Consider the following 22,774-nt stretch of genomic DNA (forward strand, 5'->3'; position numbering starts at 1 on the left):
TACTAAATAATTGTCAATACAGTGGGTCAATTCTAATTCTAATTTCTTATTTATTACTTTCAATAAATAATAACCCATTTAAAACTTATGTGCATGTGTAAGAGAAACTTGAGATGTGAGTTATACAATATGAAGTAGTTTTGCTATGAAAACCTGATACAACACATCTGGTATCAAAAAATGTAGAATACATAAATATAGCATACCATTCAACTTTGCACTGGGCGTGGAGAGGTCCGGACCAGCAGAACTCAGGGGCACAAAGCGCCAGCAGCACAAACCAGGGGAGCGGCTGCATTTCGCTCCAAACCGACTCAAAAGTTCTGCTGGGATTTAACACTCACGCAGACATAAAATCACAGGACGGTCATGTGCTTTGCTGAAAAGGAAACAGGCGTAATTACATTGACTTCAGGAGAAGATGTAATAAAGAGTGGAGACACAAACCACGTCTGTCATTAGGCCGCTTCCACTCGATGCGCCCAAACAAGCAAGTAGCTCTAATTCTGTTTGGCTTCCAGAGGTGTCCAAAGTATTCACATTCATTACTCAAGTAGAAGTACACATACTAGGGTTTAAAAAGACTCCTATAGAAGTTGAAGTATCGACTCAAGCTTTTTACTTAAGTAAAAGTATAAAAGTACTGGTTTCAAAACTACTTAAAGTATAAAAGTAAATGTAAGAAATTCCATTACGGACAAACTGTTAATGCGTAACCTCGCTGACACAACATGTCAGTCCGTTACCATGTGATCAGAAGGCGCCTCCAGGTCACGTGACCTGCCGTTGGGATGGTGGAAACATGGCGACATTCAGAGACACAAGAAAACAACAAATGTATCTGACTTAAAACAGATAAAACCACAACCCATTTTACAGTGACACGAGTCTCACACACGTTGTTTGCATTGATTCGGTAGACTGCGGTGTCTCCCCCAGGTTCACTACGTCATGAAGGGGGGGGGGGCTGACTTTTTACGGGGTGGGGGGCTCACCCCTGTTTATAATGATGAGAATTACTGAACTGGCAGCGGTCGGTTATCAAAATAACCAGAATGTTCAGGCTTCATGAGCAAATACAGAATCCCTTTGTGTTCATTTCCAAAGCCGCATTAAGACACACATCACTTTATTTAATACGCTGCACTACTTGCAAGTCGCTGAGTTGTGCCAGACTCTCAATAAAGTTAGAAAAAACATTTAGGACAAATCTGCGTGAGGAAGAGGAGGAGGAAGAGGAGGAGGGTCCATGTCGCTAAATACCAACTTTCCAAAGACCACTTTTCCCACCCGGTGTCGCTCCGATCTGCAGGCGCATCGCGGAGAAAACCAACCGGGTGTCTGGATGCTAAATGTTTCTATTCTCATCCAAACACAATCACATTCACTGTCCGCATAGCGCCGTTTATCTAGATGGGTTTTTGTGTTTGTGTGTTTTTGAACTACGACAAGCCGGAAGTAACGAGGCTGTTTTTAAAATGTAAGGAGTAGAAAGTACAGATATTTGCGTAAAAATGTAAGGAGTAGAAGTAAAAAGTCGTCTGAAAAATAAATACTACAGTAAAGTATAGATACCCAAAATTTCTACTTAAGTAAAGTCTGGAAACTACTCACGTGGGGATGTAATAAGAACACGCGAGTATACTGATATCCAGTGAGTTTATGTTCTGTTACTTCTGTTGTTTTGCTATGAACCTTCAACACACGCACACACACAGCATCGTATGTTCTGTTCATTTCTACGATATAGTTGATACTAATTCCAGGTCCACCATCAGCTGTTGGTTCTTCACTGAGCGTCTGTGGCCGACTGTCACCTCTAGTTTCAACAAGTCCACTCTTATCATCCGGGGAAGTGGCTCTCAGTGCAAAGCACCAAAAGCAGGTGGAGCTGAACTCCTTTAAAACACCAAACATTCCTGCTGTAAAACTGGAGACTGTCAGGTCAGGATTCAATTAATGTCCACTCGGTGTCTTTATTTACATCCACGGTACTGTGACAAAACGTCCTGAGCTGTCGTCAGCGTCGCCCGGGAGTTTTTAACAAATTGTTTCTCTGACTGTTTGTCTCTTAATAATAATGTCTGGACTAAAGGACCAAACACACACTGGAGGCAGATGACCAGCATCTAAACATCCAAGTGTTGTTTGAGTAGTTAAGAGCCCACAAACCAGCCTGACAGCCTGCAAACACACAAAAGAATCACATTAACATGGTTACTGACTGGTTTCCTGTCACAACTAAACACCCACTAATGTACATCAACAATCTGATAACATTACTACTAACTCTATAATGTCAAACATTTCAATTGGAACATTATATTGAAAATAAACATTTTTATGGAAATAGTCGGAAAATACAAATTTGATTAAAGTCATGCAAGCAGAAAGAATCTTTTGAAAGTCAGAAATGTACTGTGACGGGGGGGGGGAGAAGGAAAAATATGGCAGCATATTTAAGTTCTGATGTATGAATCTAGCCCTGTGATTGGCTGGCGACCAGTCCAGGATGAACCCTGTCTATCGCCCGAAGTTGGCTGGGATGGACTCCAGCCCCCCCGCGACCCTGTGTGCAGGATAAGCGGTTTGACAATGGATGGATGGATGTATGAATCTAACTCTCTCTGTACTTGTTGTTGGAGGCTTTGACCACTGGCAGCAGCCTCAGAAGAGCCTCCTCTTCCTATTTCTTCAGGTCAAACAACTCTAGATCTTTTTCCGATGACAGTAAGATGAAGACCGGAGCTGACCACTGAGCAGGAGACAGTTCTTCTGTGGAGAGAAGTCCTGATCTAAGGAACCATTGATCTCCTCCACTAGAGAAACATCATTCAGTTCATTCAGACAGTAGAACAGATTGATGCTTTTCTCTGGAGACACATCCACGCTCATCTTCTCCTTGATGTACTGGACTGTTCTCTGATTGGTCTGTGAGTGACTTCCTGTTTGTGTCAGCAGACCTCGTTGGAGAGTCTAATTGGTCTCCAGGGAAAGACCCAGGAGGAAGCGGAGGAACAAGTCCAGGTGTCCATTAGGACTCTGTAAGGCCTTGTCCACAGCACTCTGGCACTTTTGGTTCAGGTTTGTCTTTAGAGACTTTAGACGACAGGGAGATTGTTTGTTCTTCTCACAGCAGATTGACACCAGAGCTGATGAAGGTCAGATGGACATTAAGAGCAGCCAGAAACTCCTGAACACTCAAATGGACAAAGCAGAACACCTTGTCCTGGTACAGTCCTCTCTCCTCTCTAAAGATCTGAGTGAACACTCCTGAGTACACTGAGGCTGCTCTGATATCGATGCCATACTTTACATTACATTACATTACATTACAGGTCATTTAGCAGACGCATAGCATACTCTGTCAGGTCGGATTCATAGAAGATCAGGTTGCCTTTCTGCAGCTGATCAAAGGCCAGTTTTCCCAGAGACTCGATCGTGTTCCTGCTCTCTGGACTCCAGTGTGGATCCGTCTCAGCTCCTCCATCGTACTTGACCTTCTTCACTTTGGAATGAACCACCAGGAAATGGATTTACATCTCAGTCAGGGTCTTGGGCTGCTCTCCTCCCTCTCTGGTCTTCATCTCCTCCAGAACTGTAGCAGTGATCCAGCAGAAGACTGGGATGTGGCACATGATCTGGAGGCTTCGGGAGGTCTTGATGTGAGAGATGATCCTTCTGGCCTGCTCCTCATCTCTGAACCTCTTCCTGAAGTACTCCTCCCTCTGGGGGTCAGTGAACCCTCTGACCTCTGTCACCATGCCAACGCACTCAGGAGGGATCTGATTGGCTGCTGCAGGTCGTGTGGTTATCCGTGGTTATCGTGTGGAGGCGAGCAGAGGGAAGCAGCTTCCCCCTGATGAGGTTTGTGAGGAGCACATCCACTGAGGCCGACTCTGTGACATCAGTCAGGATCTCATTGTTGTGGAAGTCCAGAGGAAGTCGACACTCATCCAGACCGTCAAAGATGAACACAACCTGGAACTTCTCAAACCTGCAGATTCCTGCTGCTCTGGTTTCACTGAAGAAGTGATGAACAAGTCCCACCAAGCTGTACACCTTCTCTCTCAGCACATTCAGCTCTCTGAAGGTGAATGGAAATGTGAACTGTATGTCCTGGTGGTCTTTGTCTTCAGCCCAGTCCAGAGTGAACTTCTGTGTTAAGACTGTTTTCCCAATGCCATCCACTCTCTTAGTCATCACTGTTCTGATTGGTTCCTCTCCTCCAGCTGAGATCTTTGAAGACGTTTTCTTGTCTGATGGTTGTTTCTGGTCTGCCTGGTTTCCTGGATGTTGTTTCAATCTGTCTGACCTCATGTTCTTCATTGACCTCTGCAGTCCCTCCCTCTGTGATGTAGAGCTCTGTGTAGATCTCATTCAGAAGGGTTGGGTTTCCTGCATTAGCGATCCCCTCAAACACACACTGGAACTTCTTCTTCAGGTTGGATTTGAGTTCACGCTGACAAACTGCAGCAGGAAGTCCTGAAGGAAGACAACAAAGAAGATCAATGAGTCACAGAATATATTTCAACATGTCCTTTTCTCAGAGAATGACTATGAATATATTCTGTCCATCTCTTGAGACATTAGTGAAGGTCTCATTTATCAGCATGGTGAGTCTGTAGAGAAATCCTCTTACTGCTCTGCAGACACCCAGCCAGCTCCTCCTGCTTCATTCTCCTCAGGTCAGAGTGTCCTGTGGGAACCTCTAAGATCTCCTGGTCCTCTCTGTGGAGGAACATGAACCATCAGCCCACATGGTGTTTGGACCATCAACACCAATACAACATTAGTTAAAGATATTGGCTTCTGTCATGATTAATCATCATGATTGATCATGATGATTAATATTTCCCTCCCCAGGATGTTTCCTGTGGCCCTTAATCACTCTCTAAGTCAGCGACCCCCAGAGTCAGAACAGCTCTAATCACATCTGTGGAGGGCCGCGTCACGAACACAGAGCCCCCGAAGAGCGTGAGGAAGGAGTTCAAACCTGCTCCAAATGGCAGGGGAAGGATGGTGCAGGGGGTCAGATCGATTGGGTGGTGTTAGCAGCAGGTGGGCGCGTGCTGGGGGCGTTTCAGTCTCACCAGCCGAACACCTGTCACCCACAGAGGGAGGGACGGGAAGCAGAAGGCTAGAACCGGGGAGATGAATGGATCAGCAGCTACGTCCCATAATGCACTTCAGTTAAAGATGCCACACTGCAGGCAAGGTTATCGCGCAGCAGTTAAGTAAGTTTTAACATTGCCTGCCTCTCGCTGACGTAAATATGATGACACAAATCTAATTGAGAAACTTTTATTTCTGTTATTTTTATTTTGCCCTTTTAGCAGCGTACAGTAAATTGATGGAGAGAGAGACGATGCAAAACGTGTAATAGCTACATTGTGGAACGTGGTATTCTCACACTTTCTTCCCAAAATCGTGACAATACTACATTTTATTTTGGCCCGTTCATTTACATTGCCTTGCAACTGCTTCACTAGAAACTAATAAACGGAAGGTCTTCTACATTCTCTGATAGAAGATTATGAAAATATAACGCATACTTCTCGCTAGAAATGCCATCGAAATGCATACAAATGCTGATGCTTTCTTAAAATATTGTGTTTTTCACAGATAATAGACCACGTTGGTCCACAGCGTAGCTATTACACCTTTTGCTGTGAGACTGGGTTGGACTACAAGTTGACGTCAAAACTCATAACAATAACAATTACCAGAGCACACCACTTTTAGAAAACCACAGTTCCACCCGAAAAGCTTCATCTTCTACCCTTGATGGATATCAGTCCAAAGTTCACTCTCTTTTACCTCTGGTTGGTCTCCAACGACAACAATAGTCAGCTCAAACAAGGAGGCCTCTTACTCAGTCAGTGTGCTGTTGGGTAGGAGGATAGAACTGTTTTTAGAAGCAAACTACATTTAGGGTCCCTTCCATAGAGCAAATTTCCCAAATAAACCAGGCCTATTCCTGTTAGCCTGTCTCATTGTCAGCTTATTTGGTTGCAGAAAATCAACAGTTTGAGCTCAGTAACTATGGCAACTTATGCAGTTGAATAAGTCTGGTATGAGTCCTGTAACACTGACCTAACAGAAAAAGGATTGGTTTTACCATGGGCCTTCTGGAGTGATGCTATAATATTTAAGACCCCTACATTAATACGCTGGAAAATTACCCAACTTCCTGCTTACCTTATCTTCTGATCAGCTGACCCAACGTCCTGCTTACCTCACCCCCTGATCACCTCACCTAACTTCCTGCTCATCTTACTTCCCTTGTTTATCAATCCAATGCCACTGACTTCCCTCCCTCTATTTGTCCGTTTGTCCTTCATGGAGTTTTGTTTACTTCATTACTGACTAATGTTCCTGCCTGCTTTGTGGACTCTCTGCTTTGTAAGTTCACTCCTTTATTAAATCATTTAGCTGCACAAGTTAAACTGCAAATGCAACTTATCATTTGTTGTACACTGCACAACTCTGTTACCCAGGTAGCCTCATAAGTACTTTGACGTGCGCCGTGATTGGTCAGTAGGCCAGCGTGACTTTGGTCAAACAGAAAGCTAGCTAGCACATCTTAGTATTTTGTGATAGTTCAGGTTGAACTTTGTCTGTAAATAGTGAACAGCATTTTATACGTGAAATGCTTTTGTGTCTTTACATGTTGTCATGTGTATATTCGGTTATAGCCGTTCGTTACGGCTGCCGTCGGAAACCTCATGTGGGTCATTCAAAGATATGCAAAGCAGGCTGTGATATCCCCCACTCCTGATTGGAAGATCGAGAAGACCCGCCCAGCAGTCTCGGCCAATCGGAGGATCGCCATCGCCGGTCCCGCCAGCTCAAAATGCCTGACTGATCGCAGCTGAGCAGTAGGGCCGAGTGAGAAAAGTGGTCGGTGGTCGGTTCCTTTGTCCGGACGGCAGGTTCCGGTGGTCGGTGAAAGGTTCCTTTTTCGGAGCGGCAGGTTGCATTGGTCGGTGGTCGGTTCTTCCGGTGGTCGGTGGAAGGATCCTTTCTCAGTGGCGACATGGACCCGCCCCCTCCTCCTCATGCAAATTACATGTTAATGAGCATCTTCACGACCACGCGTTTGCCGTAAATCATTTTTTTCTAACTTTATTGAGAATCAGGCACAACACATCGACCTGCAAGTAGCGCATCGTCTTAAATAATGAACTGATGTGTGTCTTAATGCGATGCTTTAGAAATGAACACACAGGGATTCTGTATTTGTTCATAAAGTCTGAAAAGGGTCATTTGGGCCACGTTCTGATAACCGACCGCAGCGAGCGGAGAGAGAGCACCAGCGGGCTGACAGCAGCCCCCCGCCCCGCAGCCCCTCCCCACCCCGGACAAACCGTCCACTCGACCACTACAAATGGGCTATTTAGCGTGCGCGGTCGATACACATGTCCCTTTATTGTTTTAGCGTCGCCTCTTTGATTATCGCCACCGTCCTACGATGTGATCACCAGGTCACATGAACCGTCGCCACCTTCCCATGATCCATGATGCAATTGCACTTTTATGTTTTGTTGAGTTTGTAGCTATATTGTTGTCAAGTTGCCGAAGTTCCTACTTTGTTGCACTTTTCCCCAACTTGAAATAGGGATGGAATGTTTTACGTGGAGTTTTAGGTTACTGGATTGCACTTAAATTGCAGACCGATTGAATGACTGAGAGTCCCAGGCAGTAGCTACGTTTCACTTCTTTTCTTTTTATTTCAGGTTAGCAGCATTTGGTCACATGATTATCTCATGCAATTAATTAGGCACTCAGGTAAAAAAAAGCTTTAATCATAAAATAGTCACAAAATATTAGAATAACACTTCAAAGAACCATTCAAATCACAGCAAACAAGTCAAAATCAAACCATACAACTAACTAACCCATCACTGTCATTCCCTTCAGCACAGCAGAAAGCCCCACAAGAAAATGAAACGCTGAAAGGTCATAGTCCCCCCTCTCCTGAAGAAGATGAATATTTTAATATTTGAACGGTTTCAATAGCTGAAAGTTGAAAGGTGCCACGGAAGAAATAAAAGATGATGACAAGAAGTTTCGAAGAACAATACTTGGAAAAGAGCTAGAAAGGTCATAGCAGAAATGTCCTGAAGAAGATGAATATTTTAATATTTGAACGGTTTTAATAGCAGAAAGTGTGAAGAATGTGTACAACTCATAATGACATCATTGACATCAATGACATCATTGACATGACATACGTAACATCGCCTTGGCAACCGATGACATCATCAAGATCAAAGGGCATTTCCATGACAACCGGCCACATTCCAACATTCTATTTGTGCTCCTGTGTCAAGACATCTTTCACACCCAACTTTGCAGGACAAAGGAAGGCTTACTCAGGCAAGATACTGTACTGACTAATTCTTAAGGATTTACACAACTGTTTTAGCATTGAGATAAGATGGAGAACGTGCTAGATAGTGACTCAGTATACAGCAGTGGATTTCTTGATCCATTTACATGTTGCTTTAGAAGCTGCATGTTGTTGAAAAGAAGATCACAAGTCCGACCTGTGGAGAGTGAAAGCATCTTCTTGCAGTTTCAAAATACAGCAAACGCAGACAAGTCTTCATGTCCTGAGTGTTCACACAGAGATAAGATGGACAACATGAAAGACACTGTTTCAACACAAAGCAGGCAAAGCGACAGAATTGAATCTGAGATTGCCGAAGCGCTTGTTAAGATACAACCTCACCCCTCAACCAAGAGACTCTGCTGGGTGGGCAAGGAGGTCGGGCTCATTCTGCCAGAGACACCGCCACAGGGGAAAAGAGTTAAGAAACCTTTCATTTTAAAAAGGATCTGGAGATTCTTAAAGAAGTCAGGAAAGCGTCCTGGAGAACCTGACGATGACCTTTGTAAAAGCAGGAAGAAAAACGTTTCTGGTAGGTCCAAGCCAGCAGAGCACAATGAAGAGAAGAACTCGGACTCTCTGCACGTGAGACTCCCCGTGGTGAAGACTGAGGTTGGATTCATTCTGCCGACTACACCACCAGGGAGTAAAAGAAGCAGGAAGAGAAAAAATTGTGTCACGTCTGAGCCAGCAGAGCACAATGAAGAGAAGTCCGCGGATTTGGAGAAACCGTCACACAGCGGAAGACACTCAGAAAACTCTTCTTCTAGACTCCTGGGTTTGCAGTCAGATCAAGATCTGGTCTGTGACTTTAAAACCCAAGTGGAAGAATTTGAGTGTGACCCAGAGTGGAAAATCATTGTTCAGAAAGGGATTGACAATATGTTCGGTGAGTACTTTGAAGAAGCTGAGAAGAGCTCAGTTGACAGCAAGGAACCCTGCCAAAAAGGTCCCTCAACCCTTGGACTCTGGTGGACACCGCCACAAGTGGAAAGAGTTAAGAAACCTTTCATTTTAAAAAGGATCTGGAGATTCTTAAGGAAGACAGGAAAGCGTCCTGGAGAACCTGATGATGACCTTTTTAAAAGCAGGAAGAAAAACGTGTGTGGCACGTCTGAGCCAGCAGAGCACAATGAAGAAAAGTCCGCGGATTTGGAGAAACCGTCACACAGCGGAAGACACTCCGAAAACTCTTCTTCTAGACTCCGGCGTTTGCAGTCAGATCATGATCTGGTCTGTGACTTTATAACCCAAGTGGAATTATTTGAGTGTGACCCAGAGTGGAAAATCATTGTTCAGAAAGGGATTGACAATATGTTCGGTGAGTACTTTGAAGAAGCTGAGAAGAGTTTGTTTGAAGGCAAGGAACCCCACCAAAAAGGTCCCTCAACCCTTGGACTCTGGTGGACACCGCCACAAGTGGAAAGAGTTAAGAAACCTTTCATTTTAAAAAGGATCTGGAGATTCTTAAGGAAGACAGGAAAGCGTCCTGGAGAACCTGACGATGACCTTTTTAAAAGCAGCAAGAAAAACGTTTCTGGCACGTCTGAGCCAGCCGAGCACAATGAAGAGAAGAACTCTTATTCTAGCAGACCCCTGAGTTCTAACACTCTGCAATCAGATGATGCTCTGGTCCACGACTTTAAAACCCAGGAGGAAGAGAAAGAATTTGAGTGTGACCCAGAGTCGGAAGTCATTGTTCAGAAAGCCGATGGAAGTACATTCAATAAGAAGAGCTCAGTTGACGAAAATAGCGAGTGGATGGACCATCCTGCTGTCTCAGAAAGGACATATAGGAAATCCCCCGAATGTATCTTCAGCCCGTGGGTGTTTGAAGACGACAAAGTACCCCACCAAAAAGAGACACCGGCGCGTCCTGGAGAACTGGATGATGACCTTTTTAAAAGCAGGAAGAAAAACGTTTCTGGTAGGTCCAAGCCAGCAGAGCACAATGAAGAGAAGAACTCGGACTCTCTGCACGTGAGACTCCCCGTGGTGAAGACTGAGGTTAGATTCATTCTGCCGACTACACCACCAGGGAGGAAAAGAAGCAGGAAGAGAAAAAATTGTGTTACGTCTGAGCCAGCAGAGCACAATGAAGAGAAGTCCGCGGATTTGGAGAAACCGTCACACAGCGGAAGACACTCAGAAAACTCTTCTTCTAGACTCCTGCGTTTGCAGTCAGATCATGATCTGGTCTGTGACTTTAAAACCCAAGTGGAAGAATTTGAGTGTGACCCAGAGTGGAAAGTAAGCGTTCAGAAAGCGATTGACAATATGTTCGGTGAGTACTTTGAAGAAGCTGAGAAGAGCTCAGTTGACAGCAAGGAACCCTGCCAAAAAGGTCCCTCAACCCTTGGACTCTGCTGGACACAGAGTGGAAAGTCATCGTTCAGAAAGCGATTGACAATATGTTCAGTTAGATAGGGTTAGGGTTGGCCCGCAGGTGTTTGAGGAACCCCGCCAAAAACCTCCATCAACCCCTGGACTTCCGACTTGGACCAACAATGGACCCCAGGAAGACTAAAGACTTCAAACTTCACATCTACACCCACTGAAGTTTTCCGGACAGAAACCTGCAGAAAGCGATCGTGACGCCTCAGGAGTCTGAAGAGGAGATGAAGACGCGTTCTGCTGCACTCAACAGAGCTCGAGGTGAGTGAGGAATCCAGACAGACTGCAGCCGTACTGCTGTGAATCATGTGTTTGTACTATCGGGTAACGGAAGCTGTGACGTAGAGTTAGTACCTCCAGATAAACCTCTGATTCCTGCTGTTATCATGTACATGTACACAGAGACACTCACGTATAAAGGTATTTACACAGAGACACTCACGTATAAAGGTATTTACACAGAGACACACACGTATAAAGGTATTTACACAGAGACACACACACATACAAAGGTATTTACACAGAGACACACACACATACAAAAGTACTTACACAGAGACACACACACATACAAAAGTACTTACACAGAGACACACACACATACAAAAGTACTTACACAGAGACACACACACATACAAAAGTACTTACACAGAGACACACACACATACAAAAGTACTTACACAGAGACACACACACATACAAAAGTACTTACACAGAGACACACACACATACAAAAGTACTTACACAGAGACACACACACATACAAAAGTACTTACACAGAGACACACACACATACAAAAGTACTTACACAGACGCACACACATACAAAAGTACTTACACAGACGCACACACATACACACACACACACACACACAAAAGTACTTACACAGAGACACACACACACACAAAAGTACTTACATAGAGACACACACACACATACAAAAGTACTTACAGAGACACACACATATACAAAAGTACTTACAGAGACACACACATATACAAAAGTACTTACACAGAGACACACATACAAAAGTACTTACACAGAGACGCACACACACAAACACACACACACATATAAAAGTACTTACACACACACACACACACAAACAAAAGTAGTTACACAGAGACACATACACATATAAAAGTAGTTACACAGAGACACATACACATATAAAAGTAGTTACACAGAGACACATACACATATAAAAGTAGTTACACAGAGACACATACACATATAAAAGCAGTTACACAGAGACACACACATAAAAGCACTTACACAGAGACACACACATAAAAGCACTTACACAGAGACACACACATATAAAAGTACCTACACAGAGACACACACATATAAAAGTACCTACACAGAGACACACACACATATAAAAGTACTTACAGACACACACACACATATAAAAGTACTTACAGACACACACACACATATAAAAGTACTTACAGAGACACACACACACTATAAAAGTACTTACAGAGACACACACACACATATAAAAGTACTTACAGAGACACACACATATACAAAAGTACTTACAGAGACACACACATATATAAAAGTACTTACACAGAGACACACACACATATAAAAGTACTTACAGAGACACACACACACGCACACACATACAAAAGTACTTACACAGAGACACACACACACACACACACATACAAAAGTACTTACACAGAGACACACACACACACACACACATACAAAAGTACTTACACAGAGACACACACACACACACACACACACATATAAAAGTACTTACACAGAGACACACATATACAAAAGTACTTACAGAGACACACACACACACATATAAAAGTACTTACACAGGGACACACACACACACACACACACACACACTTAAAGTACTTCCACAGAGACACACACACACACACACATATATAAAAGTATTTACACAGAGACACATACACATATAAAAGTACTTCCACAGAGACACTCTTATATAAAAGTACTTCCACAGAGACACACACACACACATAAAAGTTCTTACAGAGACACACACATAAAAGTACTTACACAGAGACACACTCACATATAAAAGTACTTACACAGAGACACACTCACATATAAAAGTACTTACACAGAGACACACTCACATATAAAAGTACTTACACAGAGACACACACACATATAACAGTACATATAACACACTTACACTGTGTTGGTTTGCACAGAGACGCACTAAACATGAAAAGCATACACAGAAATTAACAACAACAAATATATAATGTACACTTACACACACAAATATAAACATGAAAGAATTTTGGAAAAGTTTATCAAATTAAAATAATTGGATTCATGAATGTTGTCTCACATCCTGATGATCCTCCTCACGTCTCTTCTCCTTGTCTCTGTAGACCAACAGGACGCCATCAGGACGTCATCAGGACGCCATCAGGACGCCATCAGGACATCACGGCATCAGGACACTGTCAGGACGCCATCAGGACGCCATCGGGACGCCATCCGGACATCACCCATCAGGACGCCATCAGGACGCCATCAGGACATCACGGCATCAGGACACTGTCAGGACGCCATCAGGACGCCATCAGGACGCCATCCGGACATCACCCATCAGGACGCCATCAGGACGCCATCAGGACGCCATCAGGACACCATCAGGACGTCATCAGGAAGCCATCAGGAAGCCATCAGGACGCCATCAGGACGCCATCAGGACGCCATCAGGACGCCATCAGGACGTGCTGAGAGTCGCCCCCTCAGGAGCAGCTCCAGATCTACGCATGACTCAGATGAGCGCACAACACACACACACGTACTCAGAGACAATCTAACATGTAGATGTACACAAAGACACACTAGACGGCATTTTGTCCGGAAACCCTCATTGACGCGCCGCTGTTGTCTCATGACGGATGAATGAGAGTCCTGTAGCCTTTGTGTTGTTGTAAACAAGTCCACTTATTTGCCAGTTTACTCCCGTCACACGTTCACCATTCATCCACCCGGAGCATCACGTGACACTAACCAGCGCGCGGTCAAAACTGTTCCCTTTACCGGCTGGAAACACCTGCCGAGCCCCCAAAGGGACTGAAGTTCTGGACTAAAGAAGAAATAACTACTGTTGTTTAGTGGGTTCGTGCGAGCACCAAGGGATCGAGTATCCGGCATGAATCAAAGGAATCGAAGGGCGCTGAAGTTTGGGAATAAATGAATTCACAATGGTTTAGTGGATACCTGCGAGTATCAAGGGATCTAGAATCCAGCATGAATCAAGCAAATTGATTTGGAGTCAATATCCTGGTCTCTGGTTTGGTGACCCCCTCAGACCCTGACGAGGGCTGATTTCGCCAAGTGTGGTGTCCTGGGGATCTGGAGCCCCGAAAGGCTGCGGGTCGGTGACCCGAGGTTAGAGTTCCTTAAAAACCGTGTTTGATTAAACAGCGCGCTTTGGGAGTGTGGAGGGGGAGAGAGAGGAGTGTTTGAATAGATAAATGAAATGTGTTGAGAAATGCACACTAAGAAATAAGTTTTGGAAGTATGTTCTGTTATATTTTGTAGTTTTCTGCCACTCGTGTCCCCGGGTAACTTCACTTCCTGCCTTGTCCGGTCATCCCCTGTGATCGTCTAATAGTTTCCACCTGTGTCCAATCACCTGCACCTCCCTAGTGTATTTAAACCATGTGTGTCTGTTGTCACTTGTCGCGTCATTGTCTTTCGCCACGCATGTCCTTGTCTCTGACAGAATGACGCGACCAAGAAAGGACTCAGCAGAGTTTTTTCCCTGGACGAGTTCAGGGGAACCCGTCTGGCAATGGGCGGTCCACGCAGTCTCCAGCGGGCTGCCCATAATGGGGGAAAGGTCCTCCCGGGGGTTCCAGCTGGGTACCTGTACTACTCCGTCTCCCCATCTGGAGCCCTCAGTAGGCATCTGGGTCACCATCCGCCGCACACCACATGGTCCCCAGAGGAGGAGGCCATTTTGTGGTCGTCCGGCGGCGATTCTTCCTGGGAGCGGGTGATGGACCTTGCGGTCCGGCTCCAGGCTACCTACGGTCCCCACGCTCGGCCGCAGCGCACAGTGTCCAGCGCTGGGCCGCAGCAACATCCCGACCCTGCTGGGTCGCAGCGCACCCCGTCCCGGCCTCCCGACCCAAGCCCATGACCCCCGAGCCGACGCTCCGATCCAGGTCCACGACCCCCGAGCCGACGCCCCGATCCAGGTCCACGACCCCCGAGCCAGCGCCACGATCCATGCCCCCGATCCCCGAGCCAGCGCCACGATCCATGCCCCCGATCCCCGAGCCAGCGCCACAATCCATGCCCCCGACCCAACCGGTACCGGCCCCACGACTCCGGGGGCTTCCCGCTCCCTCCAGCTGGCAACTCCAGCTTCCTACATCCTCACGCCGATGACCGCGGAGGTGTTCCGTGTCCCCGAGCTGCCGCCGACGACAGCGGAGGTGTTCCGTGTCCCCGAGCCGACGGCGACTGCGGAGGTGTTCCGTGTCCCCGAGCTACCGCCGACTACCCCGGAGGTTTCCAGTGTCTCAGAGCCTGCCATTCCAGAGACGTTCCATGCCCTGCAGTCGCCGCTCCGGAGCCGGCCAAATGACCGTCCGCCGGGCCGACCCCCGGAGGCTCCCCGGCAGTGTGCCTGTCCGCCAGGCCGACCCCCAGAGGCTTCCCGGTCGTTTGGCCGCCCGCCAGAGTTTCCCGGGTGGTCCGACCAACGTCTCGGGTTTCCCTCCCTCCCAGCCCTTGTCCGCTCTAGTATGAGCCGTCTGGAATTCGGCCCTTAAGGGGGGGTACTGTCACGGTGTGGTTCACTTCATGTTATATTTTGTAGTTTTCTGCCACTCGTGTCCCCGGGTAACTTCACTTCCTGCCTTGTCCCGTCATCCCCTGTGATCGTCTAATAGTTTCCACCTGTGTCCAATCACCTGCACCTCCCTAGTGTATTTAAACCATGTGTGTCGGTTGTCACTTGTCGCGTCCTTGTCTCTCGTCGTTTGCAGTTCCTGTCTCCCGTTTTGCCCCTTGCCCTTTTGTTTTTGCTTTTGACTATTCAAGTCCCTTTTCTTTTTGAACTCTGCGTCTGAGTCCTACCTCCCGCAATCCCTGACACAGACAGACCTAATAATTGAGTCTGAGAGGTTAACAAACTCAGACGCATTGACTCCGGAAGGTTAGTATAAACTTGCAGCATAAATTAATTCTGCGAGGCTAACATAAGCTCGTGGACACAAACATTTTCTCTGAAAGGTTAGTATAAACTTTCAGAACATAGCTGTCTGCCGGGTAAGATACATACGAACTGGTTGACTGTTAAACGGAAGGTGAATTTGATGAAGAGGAGGACGGCGGCTGGGAACCAGCGCCGGGGTATCGATGGAAAATAATAAATGACCAACTGAGGCTGTTGGTGGTGGCCGTGAGCGGAGACACCACTGAGAAATGATGTTGTGGGTCACACGGGACACGCGGTGAGAAAGTTGTCAGAGGAGAAAGGCGTTGGTTTGGCAGAGTCACCGACAGATATTGTGGGAGAAAGAGAGAATGTAGGAAAGAAAAAAAAAAAGGGCTTGAGTCAAAATGTGAGACGGTGAATGTGTCGGGAAAATGGAAACTGTGTGTGTGTGTACGTGTTGGTCTCAGCTCCGTTGCTGTTCAGTTCAGTAGGTGCTGTTAGCGTCTGCGTGCTTGGTTGTGTGTGTGGGCGCACAGCGCGGCTAGTTTGTTCAGTTCACAGACAGGAAAAAAAAGGGCTTGAGTCAAAATGTGAGAAGGTGAATGTGTCGGGAAAATGGAAACATCACAATGAATTTGAGAAAATCGAGCACTTGAGGTCCGTATGGTTTTCATGTTTGATAAAAAGTAAAGCCGTGGACAGAAAAAACCCAAGAACGGTGTAATTCGGAAAAACCACCTCGATACGAGGGTGAAAAAAAATAAAAAGGAGACAGATTCTCAACCAACAAGCCTGCTGCTGCAGAGCCATTTTTAAAGCTCTCCAAGCCGTTACTACAATTTAGATTTACAATTATTTCACACATGCATTGAAGAAAGAAAAATATTTAAAGTCTTTAAAGCAACAACGGCTTAGACACACGGCTTGGTTCTGTGTGTGGCGCAGTGAGCTGAAGACGAGGGACAACCTGTTCGAGATGGTCTCCAGCTCCAGAACCTTCTCCTGTATGTGGCTCATTTATACAGGGATACCACTGGTGTTACCAGGAGGAGGAGTAACACCAGTGACTAACTCCAAATCAGTTTTAATGTTCAATTCTGGACCTTGTGACCAATAAATGAGTAACATAAATGACAGGCTTAAAAGCTTCTGTTACGTCCCTTTTGTAGATTCCAGGACAGTAAAACAACAATCAAAGACAGGCGACAGAGTCAGGGTAAAAGGGGTCTTTCTAGTTATTATTACACAAAAAGATGGCTCCCAACAGGAGGGAGATGGTGGAAGATGAGACCTACAGGTTGTGCCAAACAAATGAAATGAATATAACAAAACGAGGCCTAGCTCACCACTGGCTCTTCATCCAAAACAAGTCAACCAAATTACCTTACCTGCTTCTCTGAAAAAGGACTAAAGGAAAACGTTACACAGGAGGCAACAATCACTACACCTGGTGTGTCTATACAAAGGTATACCTACGTGCAAAAATGTACAGGGTACCCCAACTTACTAAGGTCCTCAACCTCCACCTTACAAAACTCCAGTTTTGCTAGCAGCCAGCTACAGCTCACGGACAGGAAGACTGGCCACCAGCCCGCAGCGCAGAACACACCCCATTTCACTTCTCAGGAGTCTTCCTTTATGGACTGCCACCGGAACTGCTGATTGCTTTCCACCTGTGTTTGGAGTTGGCCAATCAGCATAATCACTGGGGGAGAGAAACCAATGAGCAGGAGGGAGAACGACAAGAACACATGCAGACCGTCCCCGTCTGGCATGTAACAGCTTCATTCAACATTCTCATGTATGGTGTTTTGAAGAAATGAAGTAACCATATAGGCACTGCGCTTCCTTAAAGGACCTCTCGATCCAGGAAGAATCAAAATAAAAGTGTTTTGTGCCGCAATAACACCAATGACATAATTCTGTGTGACTGGTACTAATTTCGTATTTTTTAATATAATTAGGTATTTTAACTTTTTTTTTAACCATGTGGATGTTATATTTAATTATTGCGATGTTCAATGTAACAATAAATTAGAATTTGTCACGGGGAACTCAAGGTGAGGACTCGGACGCAGAGTTAAGGTTCAGTTGAAGTTTTTATTGTCCAACAAAAAACGCAGGAACGACCCTGGAAACGTAAAACTTCTCCAAAGAGAGAGAAATGGAAAATGCTCCAGCAAAACTGAACGAGCGGATTAGGGAACGAAAAGAAAAAGCCAAACTCCTCTCATCAGCAGATTTCATGTCATGGTGGGAATAGGTGCAGGTGTGTAAAAATACATTAAATGACCATATTGGGTACAGTTCTACAGTATATTCATTACGTATTTATTCCTTAATGTAAACAGAACAAACTCCCAAATACAACAGTAACAAGCGGCATGAACACGTCGACTGTTGATGTATAAGCTGAATATTGCGTCAGTAGACGGTGCAGTTAGCAGAGGAGCGTTGGGTACACAGGAAGTCACTGGTGACCTCTCTGTAACCTCTGGCTTCGGTTAGACCACTTCCTGTTCAACAAAGGAGACGCCGGTATAATGATCATCAGACTGTGTGGTTAATGCTGCTAATCACCACTCTCATTCTCATCACATTGCTTTATATTAACATTATGGTTTTTGTGCTCAATCAAATTTTTCTTTTGTAAAAGGTTGTTTCTCACAACCTTAATTGGTCCATGTATGAATTTGATTTGATTTCCTTTGAGCATAATACTAATAATTCTGTAGTACCTTCGATGAGGTTGTAGATGTTGCAGTAGTTAGTGCCGTGGTCTTTAACGGCATACCAGGTCTCAGAGATGGACATGGCCTGCAGACAGTTACAGCTCTGTGTTAAATGAAAGACAAGGCTGCGCAGAAAGTGACACTGTGCTTCTCCTGCAGCCAGCAGAGGGCTGCAGGAGGAGATTCTGCTCCTTACTCCCTTTCACAAAGAGATCACAGGTCTTTGGGTGATGTTCCCGTTCATTACTCTTCACAAATGACAAAACCACTTGATGTGACTTGGCTTCCTGGTCTGGCTCGGTGTGTCTGGTTTGCAGTAAAAACGCTGTGATCTCCCGTCACCCATGCATCATTACCCGAGTCAGCACTTTAGTTGGGAGTGAAAACTTACGGAAACGTGACAGCAGGAGAAGAAGTGATAGGAGGCCAGCCGGTAGTTGATGTCGTCCACGTACCCCGTGAAGGGAGTGGTGTGTTTGGCTGCTATGAAGTGGACAGAGGAAGACTGCAGCTGCAGAGAGAACACATACTAGTTAACTAAAAGTCATTGGCATTTGACTCATTTTTATATATGCTCCTAAAAAGATGGAAAAGCTAACGACATTAACTAAATAAACCTTCAGCTGAAATACGTGGGAAGAATTAACCTGTGTGTGTGTGTGTGTGTGTGTCACAGACAGACAGCAATGGTCTCACAAGGTCGCTGACGGTCAACCACCTTAATCACATTATTTAAACAAAGTGACCTATTCAAACAATTTAAGAGAAGGGCTTCAGCCTTTCTCGCTGTAACACACTCGTCTTACCAATTTAATAACACAAGTTCACAAATGTTTGGGGACCACCGGCATAACGGGTGCATTTAGTGGCCTTCATTAGTGTCTGGATACTTAGTATATACATAGTATTCATAAAGCCCATCCTTGGCCTCCTCTCCTCTTTTCTTACTAGCTACTATATTTTCTCCCCTAGAAATCCATCAAAGTAGCATGAAAGCCTTGGGAGTTCACTCTGTAGTGACCCTGAATATATTAACCATACATGTAGACCTTGTGATGGCACCACAATAAGAGTTTGTGGCTATTCAGCTATTAGCGTTGCCAGGCAACAGCCTTGTTCGCACAGATAGTTTGTGGCAAGTCATGTGACAGTGTTTAGTTGTTTTGGTGTGGACCAATAATTGGAACTATCGTTGTCATCCACACACACACACACACACACACACACACACACACACACCTTGTACAGACACCTCTGTCCTCCCATGGTGCAGCCAGCCATGGTTCTCCACATGTTAATCTGTGAGAGCAGGGATTCATAAACCACTCTGCAAGGTATCCCAAAGTACCTGCGTGAGAAAAGCACAGAGCTCACTGCAGGTTGCAAAGGAAATGGCGCCATCTAGTTGACATTAGCTATACATGTTGGTCTGAGGCTTCACGACAACTGTATCTCATCTTTATTAGGAAGGCTTTAAAGGCTACATATCATATTCTAGTCACAACACAACATATATTAGTGTGCTCAACATCATTTCTACATTGTTGAATTAACATGTTTTGTATTTGATTTTGTAACTTTTGGGGTTTTGGGTCGTCGTGGCGCAGAGCGGGTGCGCTGGGAACCGCAAGATTGGTGGTTCGAGTCCCGGCTGCCCCATGTCTCAAGTTGAAGTGTCCCTGAGCAAGACGCCCCTAATTGCTCCGGGCAAAACGTATAAAGCCATGGGTTTAAAGTGTATGTAATGTAAGTCGCTTTGGATAAAAGCGTCAGCTAAATGACCTGTAATGTAACATTTATTTAATTGAAATCATATTCAAATTAAAATAAAGACCAACTCGAGAAAAAGCTGCACAAATACATCATTTAATCTCACACTGGAGCTTGAGCTGTTTTAGAGAGGTTATCTGAAAATGTCAAATGTCCTGAAGCAACCAAAACACATTAAAGTTTCTTTGTTGTTTGTTAAGGAACTCTACAGGCTTTACTCTTCTTTTTCACGTTATTTTGGCTGAAAGTATCATTCAATAATTGATTGTCAATAGATCGATTATTAATCATTTCTAAGACTTTTAGTTAACTTAGGAGACAGTTACAGAGTGAGAGACAAAGTAGTAAAATAAACATGTTTCCTTCACACCAATATGAATAGGAATGTTTTGCCCACCTAATTGTAAACTGAACTACCAAGTAGAGAAAGTACTGCTACTAAATAATTGTCAATACAGTGGGTCAATTCTAATTCTAATTTCTTATTTATTACTTTCAATAAATAATAACCCATTTAAAACTTATGTGCATGTGTAAGAGAAACTTGAGATGTGAGTTATACAATATGAAGTAGTTTTGCTATGAAAACCTGATACAACACATCTGGTATCAAAGAATGTAGAATACATAAATATAGCATACCATTCAACTTTGCACTGGGCGTGGAGAGGTCCGGACCAGCAGAACTCAGGGGCACAAAGCGCCAGCAGCACAAACCAGGGGAGCGGCTGCATTTCGCTCCAAACCGACTCAAAAGTTCTGCTGGGATTTAACACTCACGCAGACATAAAATCACAGGACGGTCATGTGCTTTGCTGAAAAGGAAACAGGCGTAATTACATTGACTTCAGGAGAAGATGTAATAAAGAGTGGAGACACAAACCACGTCTGTCATTAGGCCGCTTCCACTCGATGCGCCCAAACAAGCAAGTAGCTCTAATTCTGTTTGGCTTCCAGAGGTGTCCAAAGTATTCACATTCATTACTCAAGTAGAAGTACACATACTAGGGTTTAAAAAGACTCCTATAGAAGTTGAAGTATCGACTCAAGCTTTTTACTTAAGTAAAAGTATAAAAGTACTGGTTTCAAAACTACTTAAAGTATAAAAGTAAATGTAAGAAATTCCATTACGGACAAACTGTTAATGCGTAACCTCGCTGACACAACATGTCAGTCCGTTACCATGTGATCAGAAGGCGCCTCCAGGTCACGTGACCTGCCGTTGGGATGGTGGAAACATGGCGACATTCAGAGACACAAGAAAACAACAAATGTATCTGACTTAAAACAGATAAAACCACAACCCATTTTACAGTGACACGAGTCTCACACACGTTGTTTGCATTGATTCGGTAGACTGCGGTGTCTCCCCCAGGTTCACTACGTCATGAAGGGGGGGGCTGACTTTTTACGGGGTGGGGGGCTCACCCCTGTTTATAATGATGAGAATTACTGAACTGGCAGCGGTCGGTTATCAAAATAACCAGAATGTTCAGGCTTCATGAGCAAATACAGAATCCCTTTGTGTTCATTTCCAAAGCCGCATTAAGACACACATCACTTTATTTAATACGCTGCACTACTTGCAAGTCGCTGAGTTGTGCCAGACTCTCAATAAAGTTAGAAAAAACATTTAGGACAAATCTGCGTGAGGAAGAGGAGGAGGAAGAGGAGGAGGGTCCATGTCGCTAAATACCAACTTTCCAAAGACCACTTTTCCCACCCGGTGTCGCTCCGATCTGCAGGCGCATCGCGGAGAAAACCAACCGGGTGTCTGGATGCTAAATGTTTCTATTCTCATCCAAACACAATCACATTCACTGTCCGCATAGCGCCGTTTATCTAGATGGGTTTTTGTGTTTGTGTGTTTTTGAACTACGACAAGCCGGAAGTAACGAGGCTGTTTTTAAAATGTAAGGAGTAGAAAGTACAGATATTTGCGTAAAAATGTAAGGAGTAGAAGTAAAAAGTCGTCTGAAAAATAAATACTACAGTAAAGTATAGATACCCAAAATTTCTACTTAAGTAAAGTCTGGAAACTACTCACGTGGGGATGTAATAAGAACACGCGAGTATACTGATATCCAGTGAGTTTATGTTCTGTTACTTCTGTTGTTTTGCTATGAACCTTCAACACACGCACACACACAGCATCGTATGTTCTGTTCATTTCTACGATATAGTTGATACTAATTCCAGGTCCACCATCAGCTGTTGGTTCTTCACTGAGCGTCTGTGGCCGACTGTCACCTCTAGTTTCAACAAGTCCACTCTTATCATCCGGG

General features: G+C 44.8%; 1 protein-coding gene and 1 long non-coding RNA gene across 4 annotated transcripts; both read right to left on the reverse strand.

The window, feature by feature from the left end:
- Positions 1 to 203: 203 nt before the first annotated feature.
- On the reverse strand, positions 204 to 11,801 carry LOC144388424 (uncharacterized). Its single transcript, XR_013452796.1, has 3 exons — positions 4,643 to 11,801; positions 1,615 to 4,485; positions 204 to 379 (listed from the first exon to the last, which is right to left on the reverse strand). It is a non-coding gene; the product is annotated as an uncharacterized LOC144388424 (long non-coding RNA).
- Positions 11,802 to 18,067: 6,266 nt separating this feature from the next.
- LOC120832656 (uncharacterized) lies at positions 18,068 to 22,634 on the reverse strand. Of its 3 annotated transcripts, none has more exons than XM_078089770.1 (6): positions 22,537 to 22,634; positions 21,132 to 21,304; positions 19,959 to 20,067; positions 19,111 to 19,230; positions 18,726 to 18,804; positions 18,068 to 18,503 (listed from the first exon to the last, which is right to left on the reverse strand). In XM_078089770.1, the coding sequence occupies exons 2-6, from the start codon at positions 21,221 to 21,223 to the stop codon at positions 18,412 to 18,414; spliced, it is 492 nt and encodes a 163-aa protein (XP_077945896.1). In that variant the 5' UTR covers positions 21,224 to 21,304; positions 22,537 to 22,634; the 3' UTR covers positions 18,068 to 18,411. The 3 variants fall into 3 exon arrangements, with proteins under 3 accessions (XP_077945896.1, XP_077945897.1, XP_077945895.1); XM_078089771.1 differs by lacking the exon at positions 22,537 to 22,634 and adding an exon at positions 21,621 to 21,653; XM_078089769.1 differs by lacking the exon at positions 22,537 to 22,634 and adding an exon at positions 21,373 to 21,506.
- Between the last annotated feature and the right edge of the window lie 140 nt (positions 22,635 to 22,774).

The sequence above is a fragment of the Gasterosteus aculeatus genome, chromosome 15 (genome assembly GCF_964276395.1).
Source record: "Gasterosteus aculeatus chromosome 15, fGasAcu3.hap1.1, whole genome shotgun sequence".
Taxonomy (NCBI): domain Eukaryota; kingdom Metazoa; phylum Chordata; class Actinopteri; order Perciformes; family Gasterosteidae; genus Gasterosteus; species Gasterosteus aculeatus.